General features: G+C 42.4%; 2 protein-coding genes across 3 annotated transcripts in view; one reads left to right on the forward strand and one right to left on the reverse strand.

Annotated features, from left to right (window-relative positions):
* The window catches only part of LOC147026378 (CD109 antigen-like), a 156538-nt gene extending 139241 nt beyond the window's left edge, over positions 1–17297 (reverse strand). Inside the window, exons 1-3 of one of the 2 annotated variants that reach the window (XM_085881763.1) lie at positions 17266–17297; positions 7697–7787; positions 266–474 (exon numbers count right to left, since the gene is read on the reverse strand). In XM_085881763.1, coding sequence (XP_085737889.1) covers positions 266–474; positions 7697–7776 — 289 coding nt within the window. In that variant the 5' untranslated portion in view covers positions 7777–7787; positions 17266–17297. Of the gene's footprint in view, positions 1–265; positions 475–7696; positions 7788–17145 lie in introns of both variants that reach the window. The other variant, XM_085881762.1, reaches the window with a different exon arrangement.
* The window catches only part of LOC147026379 (uncharacterized), a 66834-nt gene that overhangs the window by 34463 nt on the left and 8766 nt on the right, over positions 1–23605 (forward strand). The window lies entirely within an intron of this gene.

The following is a 23605-nucleotide window of genomic DNA, read 5'->3' on the forward strand; positions in this document are numbered from 1 at the left end:
ATGAAAATGACACTGTGGGGCTATCTATTTATAATGTGCACACTCTCAGGGAAGATGGACGGAGGGTACATGAGATAGGTACCATGCCAAATTTATCTAATAAATTCAGTTTGATGTTAAATACGAGTTTACTTCCAACTGTTATATTATCGACAAACTAATAATTATAAAAGACTCGAGTGTCATCAAATTGGAAACGAATAGTTCAGGAAGTGTATAAAACATTTTGCTACTTTATTGAGAGTATAAGCAGACACACAGGTACCTGCAGAAAATGAGATGTTTGCAGAGTCTAAAATGTTCCTTTGTTCATTTTCAAGTTTGATGATCTCTCTTGTGGCATTACCATCTTCAACATTCACGATTGTTCCTCTGACCACTACATTCAGCGGTTCCTTGCTTGAGAGTATGATGACAAAAGAGTACGGCTTGTTCAAATGGATATGTGTTGGTGCCAAAATCAGATACTGCAGCCTGAAAGAGACAAATCAAATAAGTGTTTGACTGGAACCACTGTACATGTAGCTCATTATATTATGAGCCAGGCCTAGAAACTTCTCTTGTGTATAACGTGGTTATTGGTTACCTGTACAAAGTGCAAGCCTCCACACATCCATCCTTCCCTCATCCCCACCTCTCTCCAAACACTCCACAAACTCCCCCTTCACAATACCCACACACTGTAGCTCACATTCTCACATCTTGGTCATCTTTTCAATGACAAGTTATTACAAGCGATCAATGTGTGCATTTTCAGGATAGTTCAACATCAAAAATGATTAAAGGGACCTTATTTACATGAAGGAGATCATAACTAAAATGATATAACACAATGGAACAGTTTTTATTTTTCTGAAAACTTTTATCACTTTAATGATATGTCTGGACAACTGTGGTGGAAAACAATCGCTATAACCTTGTTTTGTACGCATATTTTATGGACATCCATTTTTTTTAGATAAGATGTGCTCACTTGATGATGATGTCTGAAATGTACTTAACGTGATGAAGTTAGGAAACAAGGGTATGATAATCCCAGAATCATGAGTGCTTGACAAATTCTTCTTTGCTGTTTGAACATGGCACAGTTCCATTTACGTGTGGTCCATTTACGAAAGAATGGGACCATAACTACAACGATGCCACTTCAAACCTCGTGACATATTCTGCCATACCTTTATTAAATAGAACATACATGTTAAAATATAGCACATTGTAGCATTTGGTTGATATTTAACGGTGACCATTGATTAATGAATGATAAATCCTATTTATTTCCCTGCACTCGCAAAGCAAAAAGCAGGGTTAAGCGATCGGAAGCGGATATACGTATGTCGTACGTGTCTGCATTTTGTTAAGAGCGCACATCAAAAACCATTCAGTGGAGGAAATTGAAACTTTATGACATGTTACACGACCATCTAATATAGCGGTCACTCTTTTGAGGTCAATATTAGCCAAAAGTCAACAAAGGCCAATTTTATAAAATCCTCAATTTTCATCTGATTGACGAAATTTGAAGAGCATTTAGATTTCAGGTCACTGAATTCAACCAGCCAATTCTTTTAGAGATCAATATGGACCACAAGGTCAACATTGGCCAAAGGTCAACAACTAAGATGGTGTTTCTAAAATCCTCAATTTTCATGTCATTGACTTGAAATTTGAAAAGGATTTTCATATCAAGTCACTGAATTCGAGCACCAACTATTTTTGTGGTCAAAATCGGCCGAATTTCTAAAATTGTCAATTTTCATCTGATTGACTTGAAATTTGAAGAGGATTTTCATGAAAATGATCATCACGGGTCATGTGTTCTGGCAGCCATATTGGATCAAAGAGAAAATCTTTGAAAATCTTCATGTGAGAAACCACTTTACTGATCAATGCAAAATTTAACTTACTGATCAACTACCCACGTGAAATATGGTTTGATAAAGATGATGGCATTGTTCATGTGTTCTGGCAGCCATATTGGATCAAAGGAAAAAAAAACCTCAAAAAAACAAGACTTGGCTCACACCAAGCCCTTCTCAAGACTGTGCAGGGTGTTTTCTATGAACACTGTTACGAATGAATATAAATCCCATATGATTGGAAATGTTAAGTTTCGTGTTAAAGACATGATTCTGATAATTTGGGGACAAAGGCAACTCAAATTACAGTGAATTAATTAAATGAGATGTAAATGTGGGATAAAGTATTCGTGCACAGACATCGGCATACGTTATTGGCATCATGACATCGAGATGGATTGTCAACAGAACTTTGAAGATGACTGGTGTTGAGGCTGATGCTTTCATCAAAAGTAGCATTACACTCGTATGGTAATGTGAATTAATTGGATGAAAGATTTGTTATGGAAAACAATGCTCTGAACCCATGGTTAACCTTTAGTCAGTCTGTGGATTCAGACAGTGTGTCGCCTTGCTTCGAGATTGACCTCGCCTGAATTCCATAAAAAGGTGAAGCAATGAGAGTTTGAGAGAAGGAGAAGCAGATGAGACAAAGGGTGATCTTGGAAGTGAACCAGAGATCCAGCTCCAGCAGCATATGGAGCCGTGGAACGGTGGAGTGCTGGGTGCACAGTTGGAGACAGGCAACAACGGTATCGTGAACCTTTGCATTGCGCACATGGTGACCACTGACCTGGTTATTGATCCAGTGCACCAGGCTGGTGTACGGCTTTACTTCTGCTGGCAGATCAGTTGTGCTCACGAAGAGCCAACAAAGTACTTGGGGTGCGAAATCTGCATGCTGAAACAAAGCTGCACGCAGACACCTCCCACTGACAGCTTCCCTGGGTTGCAGCACCAACATCATTCCCTCAACCGAGTGCCTTCTCGTGGTTTGGCTGGAGAAGCTCGGTAATATACCACTCTGCTTGACAATTCCCACAGGACTCACTCTCTACATTCAAACCTGATCACTAATCTGCAAGGTTTGCCACAGCACGACCATTCATTTTCATATTTGCTTCAACTGTACGTTCGTCCCCACATGGCAAAAGGTTCCTTTATCTGCATACTTGTTTCAATATGGCAAAAGGTTCCTTTATCTGCATACTTGTTTCAATATGGCAAAAGGTTCCTTTATCTGCATACTTGTTTCAATATGGCAAAAGGTTCCTTTATCTGCATACTTGTTTCAATATGGCAACAGGTTCCTTTATCTGCATACTTGTTTCAATATGGCAAAAGGTTTAATTGCACGTTCGGACACTGCAAGATTCTAACTTTGATTGATGGTACGAATCCTGTTAAAGGGGGAGTCATAAAGTGTAAACTTGCCTTTGTCAAAGGAAAATTGCCTTTGTAAAGTGTTGTTGAAGTATTTGAAGCTGCATTGAAATATATACATACATACATATATATATATACATCTACATATATATATATATATATATATATATATATATACATATATACATATATATATATATATATATACATATATACATACATATATACATATATATATCTACATATATATATATATATATATATATATATATATATATATATATATACATATATATACATATATACACATATATACATATATACACATATATACATATATATATATATATATATATATATATATATATATATATATATATATATATATATATATATATATATATATATATATATATATATATATATATATATATATATATATATATATGGAAGCCTGGTGTTGGCGCAGTGGTGAGGGCAGTGGCTTGGGACCCAAGAGGTCCTGAGTTCAAGCCCCGTTGGGACACTGAATTAATATATGTATGTATATATATATATATATATATATATATATATATATATATATATATATATATATATATATATATATATATATATATATATATATATATATATATATATATATATATATATATATATACACCAAGTCGAAAACACCAGGGGGTTGACTCAGCCTGCCATCCTTCCGAGGTCGGCGAAATGAGCACCAGTTGTACTGGGCCCGGTGTATGCCCCGGTTAGAATAGGTGTACCATATCCCTGTGTGTCGTAAGAGGTGACCAGGGTTGCGTCAGGAAGGGCATCCGGCGTAAAAACCTATGCCAAATCATTATGCGGACAACAAAACGAATTTCCATACCGGATCGGTCGAGGCCCGGGTTACCAACGACCGCCACCGGTACCGGTGGTCAGCAGGGTACCAGTGGAAATTGTGCTACTGCTGGGCGAAGGAGGAGAAGGAGACGGGGAAGGCGAGTCCGGAGGCAGTGGGAGAGGGGGAAGGGTAGAAGTGTGGAGGTGAGAGTTGGAACTCTGAATGTTGGGACGATGACTGGCAAAGGGCGAGAGTTGGCTGATATGATGGAGAGAAGAAAGGTGGACATACTGTGTGTACAAGAGACCAAGTGGATGGGGAGTAAGGCGAGGAGCATTGGAGGTGGTTTCAAACTGTTCTACCATGGTGTGGATGGGAGGAGAAATGGTGTCGGGATAATCCTGAAGGAAGATTATGTCAAGAGGGTATTGGAGGTGAGGAGAGTGTCTGACCGAGTGATGAGTGTGAAGTTGGAAATTGAAGGGGTGATGATGAATGTCATCAGTGCATATGCCCCACATATGGAGTGTGAGATGGAATATAAAGAAGATTTCTGGAGTGAGTTAGATGAAGTGGTGGAGAGTGTATCCAAGGATGAAAGAGTGGTGATTGGAGCAGATTTCAATGGACATGTTGGGGAAGGGAATAAAGAGGATGAGGAGGTGATGGGGAGGTACGGTCCCAACAAGAGAAATGTGGAAAGGCAAATGGTGGTAGAGTTTGCAAAAAGAATGGAAATGGCAGTGGTAAATACGTATTTCAAGAAGAAGGAAGAACACAGGGTGACATACAAGAGTGGAGGAAAGTGCACACCGGTGGATTACATCTTAAGTAGGAGATGCAACCTGAAAGAGATTAGTGACTGTAAGGTTGTGGCAGGGGAGAGTGTAGCTCGACAGCATCGATTGGTGGTCTGGAGGATGACTTTAGAGGTGAGGTTGAGGAAGAGATTGAGGGCTGAACCAAGGACCAGATGGTGGAAGCTGAAGAAGGAAGACTGTTGCGTGAAATTTAGGGAGGAGGTGAGACAGGCGTTGGATGGTGGTAAAGATGGGTGGGATGATTGGGCAACGACAGCAGAAGTTGTGAGGGAGATAGCTAGGAAGGTACTTGGTGTGACATCTGGACAGAGGAAGGAAGATAAGGAGACTTGGTGGTGGAATGAGGAAGTACAGGAAAGTATAAGGAAGAAGGGGTTGGCGAAAAAGAAGTGGGATAGTCAGAGAGATGAAGAAAGTAGGCAGGAGTACAAGGAGTGGCGTCGAAAAGCAAAAAGAGAGGTGGCTCGGTTGAGAGGAGAGGTGACGATCTGTGAGCAGCAATATGGGTTTATGCCAGGAAAGAGCACCACTGATGCGATGTTTGCTTTGAGAATGTTGATGGAGAAGTATAGGGAAGGCCAGAAAGAGTTACATTGTGTGTTTGTGGATTTAGAGAAAGCTTATGATAGGGTGCCAAGAGAGGAGTTGTGGCATTGTATGAGGAAGTCGGGAGTGGTGGAGAAGTATGTGAGGATCGTGCAGGATATGTATGAGGACAGTGTGACAGCGGTGAGGTGTGCGGTAGGAATGACGGACCGGTTTAAGGTTAAAGTTGGATTGCACCAAGGATCGACTCTGAGCCCTTTCCTGTTTGCAATGGTGATGGACAGGTTGAGGGACGAGATCAGACTGGAGTCTCCATGGACTATGATGTTCGCGGATGACATCATGATGTGTAGGGAGAGTAGGGAGCAGGCTGAATCGAGCCTTGAGAGGTGGAGGTACGCACTGGAGAGAAGGGGAATGTTAGTCAGTAGGAGTAAGACGGAGTACATGTGCGTAAATGAGAGGGAGGGTGGTGGTATGGTGCGGTTGCAAGGAGTTGAGGTGGGGAAGGTGGATGGGTTTAAATACTTGGGATCAACTGTCCAAAGTAACGGAGAGTGTGGGAGAGAAGTGAAAAAGAGAGTGCAGGCAGGATGGAGTGGGTGGAGAAGAGTTGCAGGAGTGATTTGTGACAGAAGGGTAGGTGCAAGAGTGAAGGGGAAAGTATATAAGACGGTAGTGAGACCAGCTATGTTGTATGGTTTGGAGGCGGTGGCACTAACAAAAAGACAGGAAGCGGAGCTGGAGGTGGCAGAGTTAAAGATGCTGCGATTCTCGTTGGGAGTGACGAGGATGGATAGGATAAGAAATGAGTATATTAGAGGGACAGCGCAGGTAGGACGGTTTGGAGACAAAGTGAGAGAGGCGAGATTGAGATGGTTTGGACATGTGCACAGGAGGGAAGCGGAGTATATCGGGAGAAGGATGCTGAAGATGGCGCCGCCAGGTAGGAGGAGAAGAGGAAGGCCAAAGAAGAGGTTCAGGGATGCGGTGAGGGCAGACATGCGGGTGGTTGGAGTGTCAATGGAAGATGTGGAGGATAGAGCGAAATGGAGACGGTTGGTCTGCTGTGGCGACCCCTAACGGGAGAAAGCCGAAAGAGGAAGAAGATATATATAGATATATATATATATATATATATATATATATATATATATATATATATAGATATATATATATATATATATATATATACATACATACATATTTCTATACACATGTGTGTATATATATATATATATATATATATATATATATATATATATATATATATATATATATATATATATATATATATATATATATATATACACGCACACATACATACATACACGATAAGCACAGTCTGTCAGTCCGTGAAGCCACCAGCCCATGAAGCTGTGTGATTATATGTCGAATTACGTACTGTTTGAACGTCAGTTGCACCCTGACTACACACACGTACATCTATTAATTACATACTGTTGGAATGTACCTTTCGACCCTTTATCCTGCTGAGACGCCTTCAACCTTTGAAGACCCCATGACCCCGAAAGACCAAAAATACCCAAAAGACCCAGATGATCCAAAAGTCCCTGAGGACCCAAAAGACCCTGAAGGCACAAAACCCACAAGACCCTTTAAGACCCTTTCACCGCTTTAGACATTTAGATCCCTTCACCCTTTATACCTCTTATACTATTTTGACCCATAAAACAGTTAGACCTTTACACACCTTAAGTCCCTTTATACCCCTTTATACCCTTCAGACAGATTAGACAGCTTAGACCCTTGACTATTCAGAGATTTAGACCACTTGCACCTTTTTATATTATAAATATATCACCAATATTACAAATAAATTTGTGCAAAAGAAGTGTTTGTATTATGATTGGAGTAAATCATGACAACAGAGCAATTATGTGATGTAAATCTCTATAACGATGTGTGTGGAGGTGAGTGTGGTGAGACAATCCACACGAGTACAAAATGAAACCAAAAACAAAAAGCATTGCCCAAACAGTGTTTATTTAACAAAATCAAATAAGGGGTCATCTCTCTATATTCAAAGATCCAGATTACAAAAGTGGAGGCAACACCAGTTGTAGTATAGCTGCCCAGAGAGAAATATCAGGACCGACAATTTGACTCCCAAGTGGTCTTGATCTGGTTCCTGGGCAGCGATGCTGCTTGGTAGTGCTTTCAGTTTTGAAAATTTTGCTTCAGTTTGCATGCACAATATAGTGTGGTGCAGTACTAATACATTCACTCACCCTTCACTCTCAGCAGATGTCTGCAAGATCACTGCCAATATGACTGCAGAAAGCAAGAAGCACTTTCGTAGATATTCCATCTGTAACCAGTCTACACACAGATGCACAAATTCGATCATTTTTTGCATCCCTGAGAGCCCAATATATATATATATATATGTATATATATATATATATATATATATATATATATATATATATATGTGTGTGTGTGTATATATATATTAAAAAACATATATATATATATATATTAAAAAACATATATATATATATATATTAAAAAACATATATATATATATATATATATATATATATATATATATTAAAAAAACATATATAATCTTCTTCTTCTTCTTTCGGCTGCTCCCGTTAGGGGTCGCCACAGCGGATCAACCCTATGATCCGCATAGTGATTTGGCACATGTTTTACGCCGGATGCCCTTCCTGACGCAACCCTGGTCGCCTCTTACGACACAGGGATATGGTACACCTATTTTAACCGGGGTATACACCGGCCCAGTATACTGGTACTCATTTCGCCGACCTCGGAAGGATGACAGGCTGAGTCAACCCCCTGGTGTATTAATTCAGTGGCCCAACGGGGCTTGAACTCAGGACCTTTTGGATCCCAAGCCGCTGCCCGAACCACTGCGCCAACACCAGGCTCAAAAAAAAAAAAAAAAAAAAAAAAAAAAAAAAACATATATATATATATATATATATATATATATATATATATATATATATATATATATATATATATATATATATATATATATATATATATATATATATATATATATATATATATATATATATATATTGTTGTGGTTACCAGATTCGCAAACCACCATTCAGGTCCCTTAGGTGAGGTATCTCGGTAAGTGCATGTGTAGTTAGGCCCAAACCCGTTGTCTAGTGGGAATACATGTCATTTATACGTGCTGCGACTCTTCAGGATAGCCGTTTTTCTTTTACTATCTTTATTTTGGACCAATCGCCACCATCACAACCACAACAACAACCACCAACCACAACGCCGCTTCACCACAACCGCCATAACCTTTACCGTCACAACTCGCCACCATCGCATCACCGTCATCTCGCGCCACTCATGGGCACCGATGCTGGACTCGTGTAGGGCGCACGTTGAACAGCGTGTACAAAATCACGGATTTTCTGCTTCAAAAACGGATCAAAAACGACACACGCCCACTTTTTGCCGTCCAATCGGTGAGCGAGGGGCGGGTGGCCCCGGCCGCAGGGCGATCGATATATGCAAATTTGTGGATCAAAAAGCCTTCACGCCCACTTTTTGTCGGGCCAATGGGGAGCGAGGTGAAAGGTCAAAGGGAGGGGGGTCAAAGGCGAAGTTACGGGGGGGGGGGATAAAAGGACGGTGTTCGTCAGTCAGCAGGGAGTCGCAAGAGAGAACGAGGGAGAGTCAGCAGAACGAGAACGGAGAGTCAAGAAGAGGAGAGTCGGAAGCAGAGGGTCAAGACTTCGCGGGCGGTGGAGCTGCTCGTCGTGTGCATGGGAGTCGGAACGGAGGGGACGGAGCGGTGGAAAGGCGGCGACACCAGACGAGGGGGTGCTCGCGTCGTGCAGGAAGCTGCACCCGAGGGAGGCCGACAGCGCGACCTGGCCGAGGTGGAGACGCTCGTCGCATATAATAAAGATCCTCTATACCCCGAGCATCAGCAACCCCCTCCTGTTTCCCCCCGCGCTGAGATAGTGCGACCAAGGGGGCCCCGTTCCCACCCCCTGCCAGGCACTGTCCACGAGGCCCGCGGGTTGCGGGGCCATCGCCGCTCCGCGTCTCATCACCAGACGGGTAGGCCCGACCCGGTCTCGGCCTCAGGCCTACCCCATTCTTGGGGGATTTCTTTTCCTTGGTTTTGGGTATGTGTTGTCGGCGCCGTCTGTGAAGTAGAATTGTATAAGTGTTGCCGTGTGCTCGGTAGTCGGTATTAGCTCTGCACTGTGTTTTCACTTTTATGTTTGCTTTTTGTGTAAATGGAATTGTGTTTTCTTTTTTTTGTGTGCATTTGGTGGAATTGTATTTGTGTGCTTCCCGTGTGCCGAGAATAAATGTGCTTTATTGTTGAACTGTTCTCCCGCTTCGCTTCGTCTTTTCCCCCATTGAATCCCCATCTTGCTTCACGTAAAGGGTTGGTAGTGGGCTGAATACGCCCGATAATTAATCGAACCGTCGAGGTCGACGATAACACCGCTCGGTTATTCTGATAGTACGGAACGGGTCGCTTAAGTGGCCCGTGTCCGAAGTCGACCTGCGGCGAGGTGCGATCGCCCGGTCTACCCTCCGCGTGGGTACTTAGGTAGTTCGAATTTGGCGAGCAACCCTATCCCACGCGGGGGCTGATTGGCTCGATCGCGGTGAGACCGAAAGGTCCACCCGTGACTGGTTCCCGGCGTTAGTCCGAGAGGGTCACGACTGGATTGTCCGTCCGGTGGGCGACGTGCCGCGATTCAAGTTACGTGGCCGGCCGCACGCCGGCGGGCGCGAAAACCGCAACAATATATATATATATATATATTAAAAAAACATATATATATATATATATATTAAAAAAACATATATATATATATATATATATATTAAAAAAACATATATATTTATATATATATATATATATATATATATATATATATATATATATATATATATATATATATATATACACATCTCAATAAAATGTACCCAAGCAGCAACATTTTCTTTTTAACCACTAGGTTCTATATAAAACTGGGCAGGAGTATTTAATACCCATGTTATCTACCTGGCAAAGGCCTGCCTGCATGCTCGTACATGCAATGACCTTTGAATCCCTCTGGTCGGCTCACTCCGAATCTGATTTCTATGGGGAAGTGCAGAAGCGGTTTTAAATTCAAAAGTAAACAGTCAGTCCTTAACAGAAGGGAATGGGTGGGGAAGCCGGGGGAGGGGTGGGGAATCAGGGGGACGGTTGGGAGAGAGTGCGAGAGAGATGGAGAGGAAGGATGGGGGAGAGGGGAGAGGTCAGAGAGAGACTGAGGGAGACAGTGCAAGAGAGAGGGAAAGGGGTGGGATAGTGTTGAGAAAGGGGAGAGGGGAGAGGGAGGGGAGTGTGTGTGTGGGGGGAGGTGTGGGGATTCCAGCACATATGACACCCAGTTTATGGTCTATATGAAAAACGGGACACACATTGATGAATCACCCTGCCTGTGAAACAACGAGTCAGGAGTTGAACCCAGGCTAGTCAGCAAGAGCGAGCGTGTATGCCTCTCGGCTATCCTGCGATGAAGCATTCACAACTGTGATTCACAACTGAAAACATTTTGTTTTACTCATTGTAATCATCTAATTTATTTTGTCTTCCTCACTCTGGCATTGAACCACGGTATTGCTCTCAAAACTTGAAGAACGTGTGCCAAGTGGCTTCACAAGCACTCCACGAAATGGTTGAAGAAACTTTTAAAAACGACACTTTTAATATTTTTAATGTATTTATCTGTGCCGAAGTGACGGGTCATATAATGAAAAAAGATCATGCAAAAAGGGGAAATGTGAAATAAAATTGCACAATGTCAGCGAGTCATTCAAGGACCGATACAAGGCAGAACAATGCTCGGGCCAAATGTGGACGAGTGGGCCCTGAACTTTTTTCCAAGACAATCAATATACAGTATCCAGTGACTGTGAATATTGTAGAGAGCTTGCCCAGTAGCTTAATCACTCAACGAAGCACTCCAACTCAACGGTTGATAAGGAATGACTGGCATCGCAAGCAATTAGCGATTACCGATCCGTCATATTAAATACCTCATGGAGACACCCGAAATGTGAAACCCGAAATTGGAAAATATGTGAAACACTTTTTTAGGAGTCGGAATTGCTGCAAAGTTCAATTCTGGTGCATAAATTTTGTAATTCAGCTTAGTTTAAGACATTATCAAGGCAACGACGTGTGAAAATTAAATAAAGTCACGAACACCGGCATCTCCAGGTATTTATAAGCATTGCAATGTACCCAGCGATTCATAGGTATGATGAACAAGCATTCGATGAGATAAGTGAGAAAAGTGAAAAAAAAAACTTCATCGTTAAGAAACCATTGCAACTTGTTCCAAGTCACGGCATATTGAGCAGGCCAAAACAAAATGGCGAATTAAGACTCCATCGAGGGGCAGGGAGGTGTCCAAGGATGCACATGGTAAAGGATAATTAAACAATGGCATTAATTATCTTCAAAAGGGATGTTTTAATGAAACCAAACACACAATTTTCACTCATGCACTTCCTTTGGATTTCGCTGAGTATTCATGCAAAGTTTCAGGCTGCTGGGTTTCAAGGTTTTGGAGGACTCTCTCTCTCTCTCTCTCTCTCTCTCTCTCTCTCTCTCTCTCTCTCTCTCTCTCTCTCTCTCTCTCTCTCTCTCTCTCTCTCTCTCTCTCTCTCTCTCTCTCTCTCTCTCTCTCTCTCTCTCTCTCTCTCTCTCTCTCTCTCTCTCTCTCTCTCTCTCTCTCTCTCTCTCTCTCTCTCTCTCTGTCTCTGTCTCTGTCTCTGTCTCTGTCTCTGTCTCTGTCTCTGTCTCTGTCTCTGTCTCTGTCTCTGTCTCTGTCTCTGTCTCTGTCTCTGTCTCTGTCTCTGTCTCTGTCTCTGTCTCTGTCTCTCACACTGACTGACTAACACACACATTTATTATTAGACAAGCAAATACCACCCGTCGCTTTGCTGATTTGTTATACTGTGAAGGGGAGAGAAAAAAGAAAGGGGAGAGAGGGAGGGGGAGAGTAAGGTGGGGTTGGGGAGTGAGGAGGGGTGGGGGAAGGGAAGGCAGCGTGAGGTTTTGGAGTTAAGGGAAGGGAAGGCAGACGTGCGGTGAAGCGTTAATTACGATTCATACTGTCGCATCAAAATGATTCGGCATTGAATGACATTGAAAATTATAACAAAATAACGTCTGAAATCCATTTTCTACCAGTCAAACTAAACCTGGTATTGACTTAGTGGTTAGGGTGGTGGCTGGGGATCCTAGGGTCCTGAGTTTAAGTCCTGTTGGCCACTAAATTAACACGAGGGGGTTGACTCAGCCTGTCATCCTTCCGAGGTCGGCGATATAAGCACCATTGTAATGGTAATAGGGGCACTGAATCAGCAGCATCACCGTGCCCCTAACCAATGATGCAACCAGCAGCCTAAAGAAAGGCTGCACACGAAGGGAAGGGAACCAGTCATACTATAAATAACGCCCAGAGACAAACACCGTCCGGAGCCAAACACTGCCTGGATGCATCTGGCGCCAAACTCACGTCCAGGTACGTTCGGAGACAAATACCATCCGGACAAGTCTGGATACGAACACCATCCAGCCACGTCTGGAGATAACCAACATCCACCCATAACCACTGTCCGGATATGTCCAGAGACAGAAAGAGAGAGGGAGGGAGAGGGGGGGACGAGGGAAGATAGAATTAATTACGATTCATACTGTTTCATCAGAATGATTCTGCGTCGAATAACAGGGAAGATGGAAACAAAATAATATTTGAAAACCATTTTCTACTAGTCATACTATAAACACAGCCCGGGGCAATCTCGCGTTCGAAGACGAACACCGTCAAGATATAACCACCGCCCGGACGCTTTTGGAGACGGAGACAGAGAGACAGAGAGACACAGGTGTGGGAGGAGGGTTCTGCACTGCATTGGGAGGGGGTAGAACAAGAATGGGACAAAGAGAGAGGGGTGGGGATAGGGGAGTTAGCAGAGAGAATATATTATGCTTTATGAACAACACACACACACACACACACACACACACACACACACACACACACACACACACACACACACACACACACACACACACACACACACACACACACACACACACACACACACACACACACACACGTTTGTGCTTGGCTAATATTGGAAATTTTTTGGAAATCGACAGATTGGAGTTAGTGTGATTGCTGATTACGGTACGTACTGCATACAACCCAAAAACAATAAGTACCTTCACCGAACACCAACGTTGCATTTATATAGATGTTTCAGGGAGAAGTGCAGAAACATTAATCTCTTTATAAACAGCTGCTGGTGGCAGGTGGAAAACAATTTGGCTCTGTAATTTAGAAAACGTGTGAATCCATCAAATGGATTGGAAATCAGGCGTTATCAAATATATTTTACTTTGAAACTCAAAAATAGAAACATATAACCTTTGTAAAGCAAACTCGATAATCAATTGATTTAGAAAGAGTCATCAGGACTAAGGAAAACGTGATGAAACCTCCATAAGGTACGGGATAAAACTTTTCCACCATGACACCCGTAACAGGCATGGCATGTCCACACGCCCACTGAGAGTCCCTTCAGATCCAAATCTACCCACATGTACTACATCCGTGTGTGCTGTATATGTGCTGCCACCTTGTAGGAACTCTCAACTGTATATCCCGATTTGGACACGAATTGTACGTGATCGCCAGCCACTGAAGGGCACTCAACAAGTGGCTTAAGCACTCAAGTAAGCACTCCAACAGAACGACTGGCTTGGCAAACAATTACCGATTGTCGTCAATAAACCCATGCCTCCTCCATGTTTCACTGCAAGGAAGGTGTTCTTTTCGTTGAAGGCTTTCTTTTGTTTTCTGTAAATATAGAGATGATGTGCTTCACCAAAAAGCTTTAGTTTGGTCTCCTCTGTCCACAGGACATTCTTCCAGAAGGATTTTGACTTGTTTGTGTTTTGGTGAATTATAGTCGGGCATTCTTATGTCTCTCAGCAGTGGGGTCCTCCTGGTTCTCCTACCATAGAACCCCCTTCCATTGAATTGGCGACGGATGGTGCGAGTTGAAACTATCGTACCTTGTGTTTGAAGGTCAGCTTGAATGTTTGGCAGTTGATCGAGGTGCTCTCTCCACCATTTGAACAATCCTTCGCTGCAATCTTCGATCAAGTTTTCTCTTGCGGTCTTTTCTCCATGGTGGTTGGCTACAGTGCCATGGGCCTTAAACTTCCTGATAACATTGTGTACGGTGGACACAGGAGCATCAACATCTCTGGAGATGGACTTGTAGCCTTGAGATTGTCCGTGCTTGGCTACAATCTTGTGTCTGACCTCCTCAGTCAATTCTCTGGTTTTCTTTCTTTTCTCCATGCTCATTGTGGTTCACACAGTGACACAAAACAGCAGAATGACTCCTTTTCTCTGTTCAAACTGTTTGAATTCGTGATTTTTACCCCTCAGCCAGTATTGGGCTGAAAAAGGGGTATGTCGTCACAGACGTTGTCTGGCGGGCGTCCGGGCGTCTGTCAACTTTTGGTTTCCGTCAATTTCGAGGAGAACGCCTTGTCCGATTAAATTCATTTTTGCAGGGTGTGTTGGGGTTGAGTAAAGGAAGGGTCCTTTCAAAAATGGGCGCGCTGTGATTTTCAATGTGGCCTCCATGGCAGCCATCTTGAAATTGTTTTTTGTCGATTTCGAGGAGAACGCCTTGTCCGATTAAATCCATTTTTGCAGGGTGTGTTGGAGTTGAGTAGAGGAAGGTTCCTTTCGAAAATGGGCGCGCTGCGATTTTCACTAGCAGCCACGGTAGCCATCTTGAAGTCTGATTGATTTTCGATATGACGTCCAACGTGCTCCAACTGACTGCATCATCGTGATATCACTGCTTCCTTTTACAATGCATGGGGTGAGGGGTTACGCCCGCTTTGCGGAGCTATTTTTTTATATTGCAGGCACCTGCAACTCACCACAGGTGAGTTCAATTTCAAAGTAAAGGAGAATCACCTGCTTGAAATCTCATTATTTCGTACAACTTCTAAAAGGTGCCAATAATACTGTCTGGGCCATTTTAGGATTTATGTGTGGAATAAGCTAAGATTCAGTAATTTTTTCAGCTTTTTTGTTTTGTTCCCCTGCAAACCAAAGAAATACATTTTCTGGAAAAAATGGTGCATTATTTTTAAAACGTGCAAGGGTGCCAATATTTTTGGTCACAACGGTGTATATATATATATATATATATATATATATATATATATATATATATATATATATATATATATATATATATATATATATATATATATACATATATATACAGGGTGGTGGTATGGTGCGGTTGCAAGGAGTTGAGGTGGGGAAGGTGGATTGGTTTAAATACTTGGGATCAACTGTCCAAAGTAACGGAGAGTGTGGGAGAGAAGTGAAAAAGAGAGTGCAGGCAGGATGGAGTGGAGTGGGTGGAGAAGAGTTGCAGGAGTGATTTGTGACAGAAGGGTAGCTGCAAGAGTGAAGGGGAAAGTATATAAGACGGTAGTGAGACCAGCTATGTTGTATGGTTTGGAGGCGGTGGCACTAACAATAAGACAGAAAGCGGAGCTGGAGGTGGCAGAGTTAAAGATGCTGCGATTATCATTGGGAGTGACGAGGATGGATAGGATAAGAAATGAGTATATTAGAGGGACAGCGCAGGTAGGACGGTTTGGAGACAAAGTGAGAGAGGCGAGATTGAGATGGTTTGGACATGTACACAGGAGGGAAACGGAGTATATCGGGAGAAGGATGTTGAAGATGGAGCCGCCAGGCAGGAGGAGAAGAGGAAGGCCAAAGAAGAGGTTCATGGATGCGGTGAGGGCGGACATGCGGGCGGTTGGAGTGTCAATGGAAGATGTGGAGGATAGAGCGAAATGGAGACGGTTGGTCCGCTGTGGCGACCCCTAACGGGAGCAAGCCGAAAGAGGAAGAAGATATATATAGATATATATATATATATATATATATATATATATATATATATAGATATATATATATATATATATATATATATATATATATATATATATATATATATATACATGTATATCTATATATATATATATATATATATATATATATATATATATATATATATATATATATACATACATATTTCTATACACATGTATATATATATATATATATATATATATATATATGTATATATATATATATATATATATATATATATATATATATATATATATATATATATATATATATATATATATATATATATATATATATATATATATATATATATATATATACATTCTCAAACTTGGCCATCTGCAAATCCAGGAAATGAAGCGAGAAATTAGAAATGTCTTCTTGAAGCAGATTAAATGACTAATTAAGAATCTATATATTTTAGGAAGTTCATCTTTTGGCAGAAATGCCATTTTGTCTTCCTATATTGTAATTATATATCAAAATCAATGTTCAACTCAAAAGAAAACCCCAAAAAATCAATTAAGACTCGTGTCCAGTTGTCCTGTTGTTTTGCGCACTAGTCACCGAATATAATGTCAAATAGCAATGTTGCGAATTAATAACAAGTTTACAATAAGAATAAAAAGTTAAATTTTATCATTGCGCTCACATGAACAACTCACCAGGCAGGATAATGCTCGGACTGCGGCGAGGTATTGGCAATAATCGACGTCGCAATGAGGGAAACGATTGCTCGGTGTGTGCAACGCACGACGTTTGGGGTGGTGTGAGCGGGTACTCACTTGTTGGGTGAACATCCCTACATTCGATGGTTTTCACAACATCCGCAACGCAGCTTGTCTGAAGCTGGAGGCGTCAATTTCGCGGATGGTATTGAGCTCTGCAAGTTGGAGCTCGCCCGACCAACAGTCATTGCAAAACAATACGATGGACATATGTTTTGAAAACTCTTGTATTTAATAAGGATAGTTGGTATGTCATAAGTGTGTGTGTGTGTGTGTGTGTGTGTGTGTGTGTGTGTGTGTGTGTGTGTGTGTGTGTGTGTGTGTGTGTGTGTGTGTGTGTGTGTGTGTGTGTGTGTGTGTGTGTGTGTGTGTGTGTGTGTGTGTGTGTGTTTTGCGACTCCTGCAGTTAGGTGCCAATTACATCCAGACTTGTTACAGAGGATCAGCACGACCCCAATTAGTGTATATGGGGTGTTTTTAGATCCTGATGGAGGATCTCGAAGTCTTACTCACGTTGTTGTTCTTCATCTTCTTCTTGTGGACTTTTTTGTTTCACGACCTACAGTTTTCATCGAAACTTCCTGAAACTTGGCGTATATATGTAAAAATACCCTGCGCAGACAGTAACCATCTCCGATTTTGAAAATTCCTCCGAGAAAAAAAGTTATGACGTCAAAATATCTCCGCAAATGGGAATCGCCTAAAAATTTATCTCATAAAACTAGGCAAGCTTTTTGAAATCTGTTTGTGTGAATCGAACAGGGCATTAGCAGAGATGAATTACCGTACATATGATACCTCACTATGACGTCATATCAATTTTATGACGTTATTCCAATTTTTTGACATTTTTTGTTTCACAACCCAGAGTTTTCATCGGATCTTCGTAAAACTTGCCATGTATATGCAGAAAGCCCACGCGCAGGCAGTAACCATCTCCGATTTTGGAAATTCTTCCTCGAAAAAAAGTTGACGTCATAATATCGCTGCTAATGAAAATCGCCGAAACCATTATCTCCGAAACTAGGCAAGCTGTTTGAATTTTGTTTGCAGGAATCAAGCCGGGCATTAGAACAGATGATTTATCTCAAACCTGATACATCACATTGACGTCATATTCGTTTTATGACGTCATCATTAAGAGGACGAGGATCTTAGCTCATTTGAGCTTGTTGACAAAGAGGTTGATTATAGTGCACATATAATCATGGAACGCGATTTTTGATTTTCGGAAAAAAAAAATTCGGATTTTTTTCAAAAATTTCAAAGTCCCGTTGCTAGGCAGAGCACAAAACTGCATGCAACGACAGAAGTGCAGCATTTCCACCAGCCTTGAGAAGTTCAGCATGGATGCCACAGATCCCTGGAGCTTTGCCCCGTTTCAACTGGTTCACCGCAGCCCGTGTTTCCACAAGCGATGGTTGATGACAGTTGATTGGAGGATCAGCAATAGGGAGAGTAACACCCCTGACATCCAACTCAACAGCTGGTGGATCAGCCTGTTACAGCCACTCAAAGTAACCGGCCCAGCAGGCCTTCACTTCGGACTCCTCTGTAAAGAGTCCACCACCCTCTGCTCTAACTGCAGTACATTGACGGATTGGCTTGGAGGAAGGCAATGTGCAAATTCCCCTGTCAGCAGGAAGAGAATCACTTGACCACAGGTGATGTTTTCCCCCCTCACAGATTCCTCGCACATAGGCCTCCTTGTCCACCCTCAGTTCACCTGCAGTTTTATTCCTCAACTCCCTGAACTGCTCAGCTCTGCCATTAAGCCTGTCCCTGTAATTCTGGTCAAGGGTATCCAATGTCCCTTGAGAGACAAAATTCTTTTTCGCCCTATGGTGAGTTCCAAGACATCCACAGGCAACATTAAAGATGGTGATCTTGAAGGCGCTCCACAACTATCCAGGATTCCGCAAAACACCCAGACCTCCCAAATCCTGACTCAGCCTGTTCGCAAACTCCTCAGCTGCCCTCTCATACTTGAGTTTGCCGACATCCAGCCGAGGCTGGGATAGTACTGTGGAAGAAAAAAATAATTATATTCATGTACTCTCAATTATAATTGTTGCTTGTGCTTTATAAGTTTATTTTTTATGCTTTCGTCGAATTGGCTGTCAGTTATGTTTCCCTTTATCCAAGAGTCTTTTGACCTAAATGTTGATAAAAGGAATGTCTTACGATGAAACAAAGTGACCTGGTTGATAACACTGCAACTTTTGCCATGATTATGTCATTCTTTTTCACCCAGTGGACACGTATTGCAGTTGGAGTTCTTTTTCCTAATGCTTATCAGACCCCTCCACTCCCAAAAAAGCATATAAATGCCAGGAAAGGTAATCTTAGCTTTGTGCCAATCATTGGGATGTTTACATCTCAGTGCTTTGGATTATGTGGTACCACAAAATAAATATTCTCTGATCAAATGTACTTTTCATTGTGGACAGTGAATTAATTTTCTTACAAATTGAGTAATAGGATTTACACCAAGTCGGTTAATCGAACAAATCAGAAAATTCCACAGCAGTACCATTCTCCCAGATTTAAGCTGCAACTTCAGAGTTGCTTCCACACGTCTGTGGTCAGTATTGAGGAACTGAACACTCTGGGTGGCTCTGCAGTTCTGGATCATCCTCCAGTGACCATCAACAAGCACATGGTCAATCTTCTTTGCCACACCACCAGCGTTGGAATACCAAGTCCAGCAATGAGCCTGTCATGCTGAAACCATGAACCAGCCACCCTAAGTCCATGACTTCTAGTGCTATTCTGCTTCACAGTTCCAGACCCATGGGGACCAACACACATCTCATAACCATCCCTATCAGTTCCAGTCGATGTATTGAAATCCCCCAAGACTAGAAGAGTATCTCGCCTGGGCACTGATCAACCACAGACTCGAGCGTGGCATAGAATGCGTCCTTCACGGTGAGATCACTCACCTCAGTCGGAGCATCAACAGAGACCAGGGAAATGACACCCAAGGAATGACGAATCCTTCATCTCAAAATGCACTCATTGACCGGTATTACCTCAATTATCATTGGAGTCAGCTTGTTGGAGACAACTACAGCAACTCCTTGGGTAAGGTAACCATCAGAGCAACCAGAACAATCGTAGGTGCAACCTCCTGCGATGATCTCGCCACAATCCAGTTTCTGAACCTCAGAGAGTGCTGCGATAGCGATGTCAAATGCTTGAGCTCAGATGATAACAGAGACAGGTGATCATCCTCTCTTAGGGATAGGACATTCCAGGCACCCACCTGAAGGGACCGCCTCAGGTTAAAAGCAAGAAGACGGCAGTCTGGTGGACGACACCTCAACACTACCACAATACACACAACCGCAATCTGACCCAGGAAGGATACCGCGTGGTTTTCCTCAAATCAAAGAGTGGGGGTCCCATAGGCTTTGCTCCAATCCCATTATCCGGTGAGCTGCCCTGTGGAGGGTATTTGCACAAGAGGTACTCCCACAGAGTGGGTTTTCAATTTTCTTTGTGTTTTTCTTGTGTTTTGCTGAGTGAAGGGTTTCACGGCCACCAGAGTGCAAATCCTTCCACCAACCTCTGAAAAAAGTAACCCAACTGCAGGACGACGTCCACAGACGCAGTTGAGCACTGGATATGGATGGCCGTTATCTCACAAGGAGCTACTCCACCCTTTGACAGGTTTTGTTTTTAACAGGTTTTGTCCTGTTGGGTGTCCATATCATAAACCCTCCTCACCAGAAAACCTGGTGGTGGAGACGGTTTATTCGCCGACAACCCGACCATGAAACAGGTTAGTACAGGTTTACATGGTACCTGGAGCAAGTCACATTTAATCTGACCAGAGCTGACTAATTCACTAAGTTGCTTTGGCACAAATAAATACATATGAAAAATTAAGCGTTTGTTTTTAAAAGTTTCTTCAACTGTTAAGTTGGTGTGCTTGGTTAAGCCAGTTGGCGTATGCTCATCAAGCTTCGATAGCGATACCGAAGTTCAATACCAGAGTTCGGAAGGCAAAACAAATTACATGATTTAAATGAGTTGCGACAAAACAATGAATCACCACATCACGGCAGGATAGCCGAGAGGTACGCATGCTCGCTCTAAGCTGTCTAGTCTGGGTTCTAATCCCGACCCAGCTATAAACTATCATCCCAGTGTTTCACATGCAATGCAAGGTGATTCATCAAAGCGTGTGCCATCTCTCAGATGGACGCAAAACTGAGCGTCACATCTGCCGGAATCCCCCCCCCCATCTCCTCTCCGCCTCTGCAGTCTCCACTCCCCTCTCTCCCCTTACCCCTCCCTCTTTCCTCTTCATCTCTCACCCCTCTGCCTCTCTAACCCCCATCCCACCCTCTCTCTCCCAACCCTATTCCTCTCTTTCCCACCCCTCTATCTGTCAGGCAGTCTGTCTGTCTGTCTGTCTGTCTGTCTGTCTGTCTGTCTGTCTGTCTGTCTGTCTGTCTCTCTCTCTCTCTCTCTCTCTCTCTCTCTCTCTCTCTCTCTCTCTCTCTCTCTCTCTCTCTCTCTCTCTCTCTCTCTCTCTCTCTCTCTCTCTCTCTCTCTCTCCCTCCCCCACCCTCCCTACTCCCCCACTCCTTCCCCTCTTTTGAGGGGACTGTTATGGACTGACGGTTTCGTTTTGAATTCAAAACTGCTTCCCCATGGGGTAGCATGTACGAATCACATTTGGAGTGAGCCAACTGGAGGGGTGCAAAGGTCGTTGCATGTGCGTGTATGCACACAACAGGCTTTTGTCAGGTATATAGCAAGGGTTGTAAATGTTCCTGCCCAGTTTTATATAGAACCCGGCGGTTAAAAATGAATTGTTGCTGTTTGCGTACATTTAAATCGCCCTTCCATTCCCTTCCCCTCATGCTGTCTTCCATTCCCTTCCCCTCATGCTGCCTTCCATCCCTTTACCCCCATTCTGCCTTCCATTCCTTTCCCCTCATGCTGCCTTCCATTCCCTTCCCCTCATACTGCCTTCCATTCCCTTCCCCTCATATATTTTATTTTTTTCACCCAAAATTTTTTTCGAAAAAAAATATTTTTTCGCCATATCGATTTGAAATTTGAGTCCCACATGTACCACCTGAAAAGGAAGAACCATATTGATTTTGGGCGTGGCCGGATCTAAGATGGCCGACTGGGGCTGCCATCTTGAAAAAATGTTTTTTGTAATAAATGGAAAACCGCTTATCTGATTTCAATTATTTATCATTACTAAGTTCCTCACCCCTGGGGAACTTTTTCGAGATGATGACCAAAAGGTGGCTTGTTTACAATTCACCTCCCTCATTATCTGGAATATGTATCACCTTTTTCATTCAATGATGGGGGATTCCTCATCTCTGATGGTATATTTTTGTTTTGTTACGTACTCCCTAAATATTGATGGATAGTTAGAAGATAACTTGATAGCATGGCTGCTCAGAAAAAAAACTATCCAGGTTGACTACATTTATAACTATAAAACCATGCCTTACAACACCCGTACTGGGGTTGATGAGATATCTCAGGTCATGTAATTACCTGTGAGCAGGCAAGTCTGGGTTCAATTCTGGACCTGACTATAAACTGTCGTCTTCATGTTTTGTAGGCAGAGCATTCCATTAATGAGCATATGGAATGTGAAGTTTGGGGACCCACTTGCTGGCATTAGGTTGCGGGTGTTAAACATCCCATTGTGCATTATTGGCCTGGCCCCATAGGCACTCTCAATGAGCCCATGGATCAGCAACCTAACGGTATTTGGTACATTGTGCCTTATAGGACGACCTCGCCATTGTCCTTCAAATAATTAACCGATTGGCCCATAAATGATGCATGCACATAACAATACATACACCTTAAAAGATGGCATTCATCAATTTCTAAATCAGGGGGAAAGTTATCAACTGCACAACACTTCTGTATTCTTTTGGAATTCTTTGACAGGATAGAGCTTGTGCTGTGGCACACACGACGACACGGTGGCAGGTAAAAATGTGGCACACCCATTTTTTTGAGGTGACACAGACTGCTATATCCTAATGGGGAAAAGGTTTCGTCAAAGTGCAATTATAAAAGCTTTTCATAAATGGGATTGACTTGCCTCACATTCTTAACCGATTGCTTGTGAAGCTCATAACCCAGCTTTAATCCAATGTCCTATATATATATATATTTTACAATTGTCTACTAATGTCCTTGTAATTGATATGAAAGTACAATGATGTCTTCTCATATGTTTTTAATCGACAAGCTCCTCTGTAAGCCTGAGATCAAAGTCAAAATAATTACTTGTGTATTCTACCGATATGGATTGTCACTGAAGTTAGGATACTGCATTTGGTTTTTCCGTTAAGTTGAACTAAATAAAACATGGATTGTGAAACTCACCTTTAGAATCGCT

This window comes from Eptatretus burgeri, chromosome 5 (assembly GCF_056783735.1).
Source record: "Eptatretus burgeri isolate ZD-2024b chromosome 5, Ebu_testis_v1, whole genome shotgun sequence".
NCBI classification, from domain to species: Eukaryota; Metazoa; Chordata; class Myxini; order Myxiniformes; family Myxinidae; genus Eptatretus; species Eptatretus burgeri.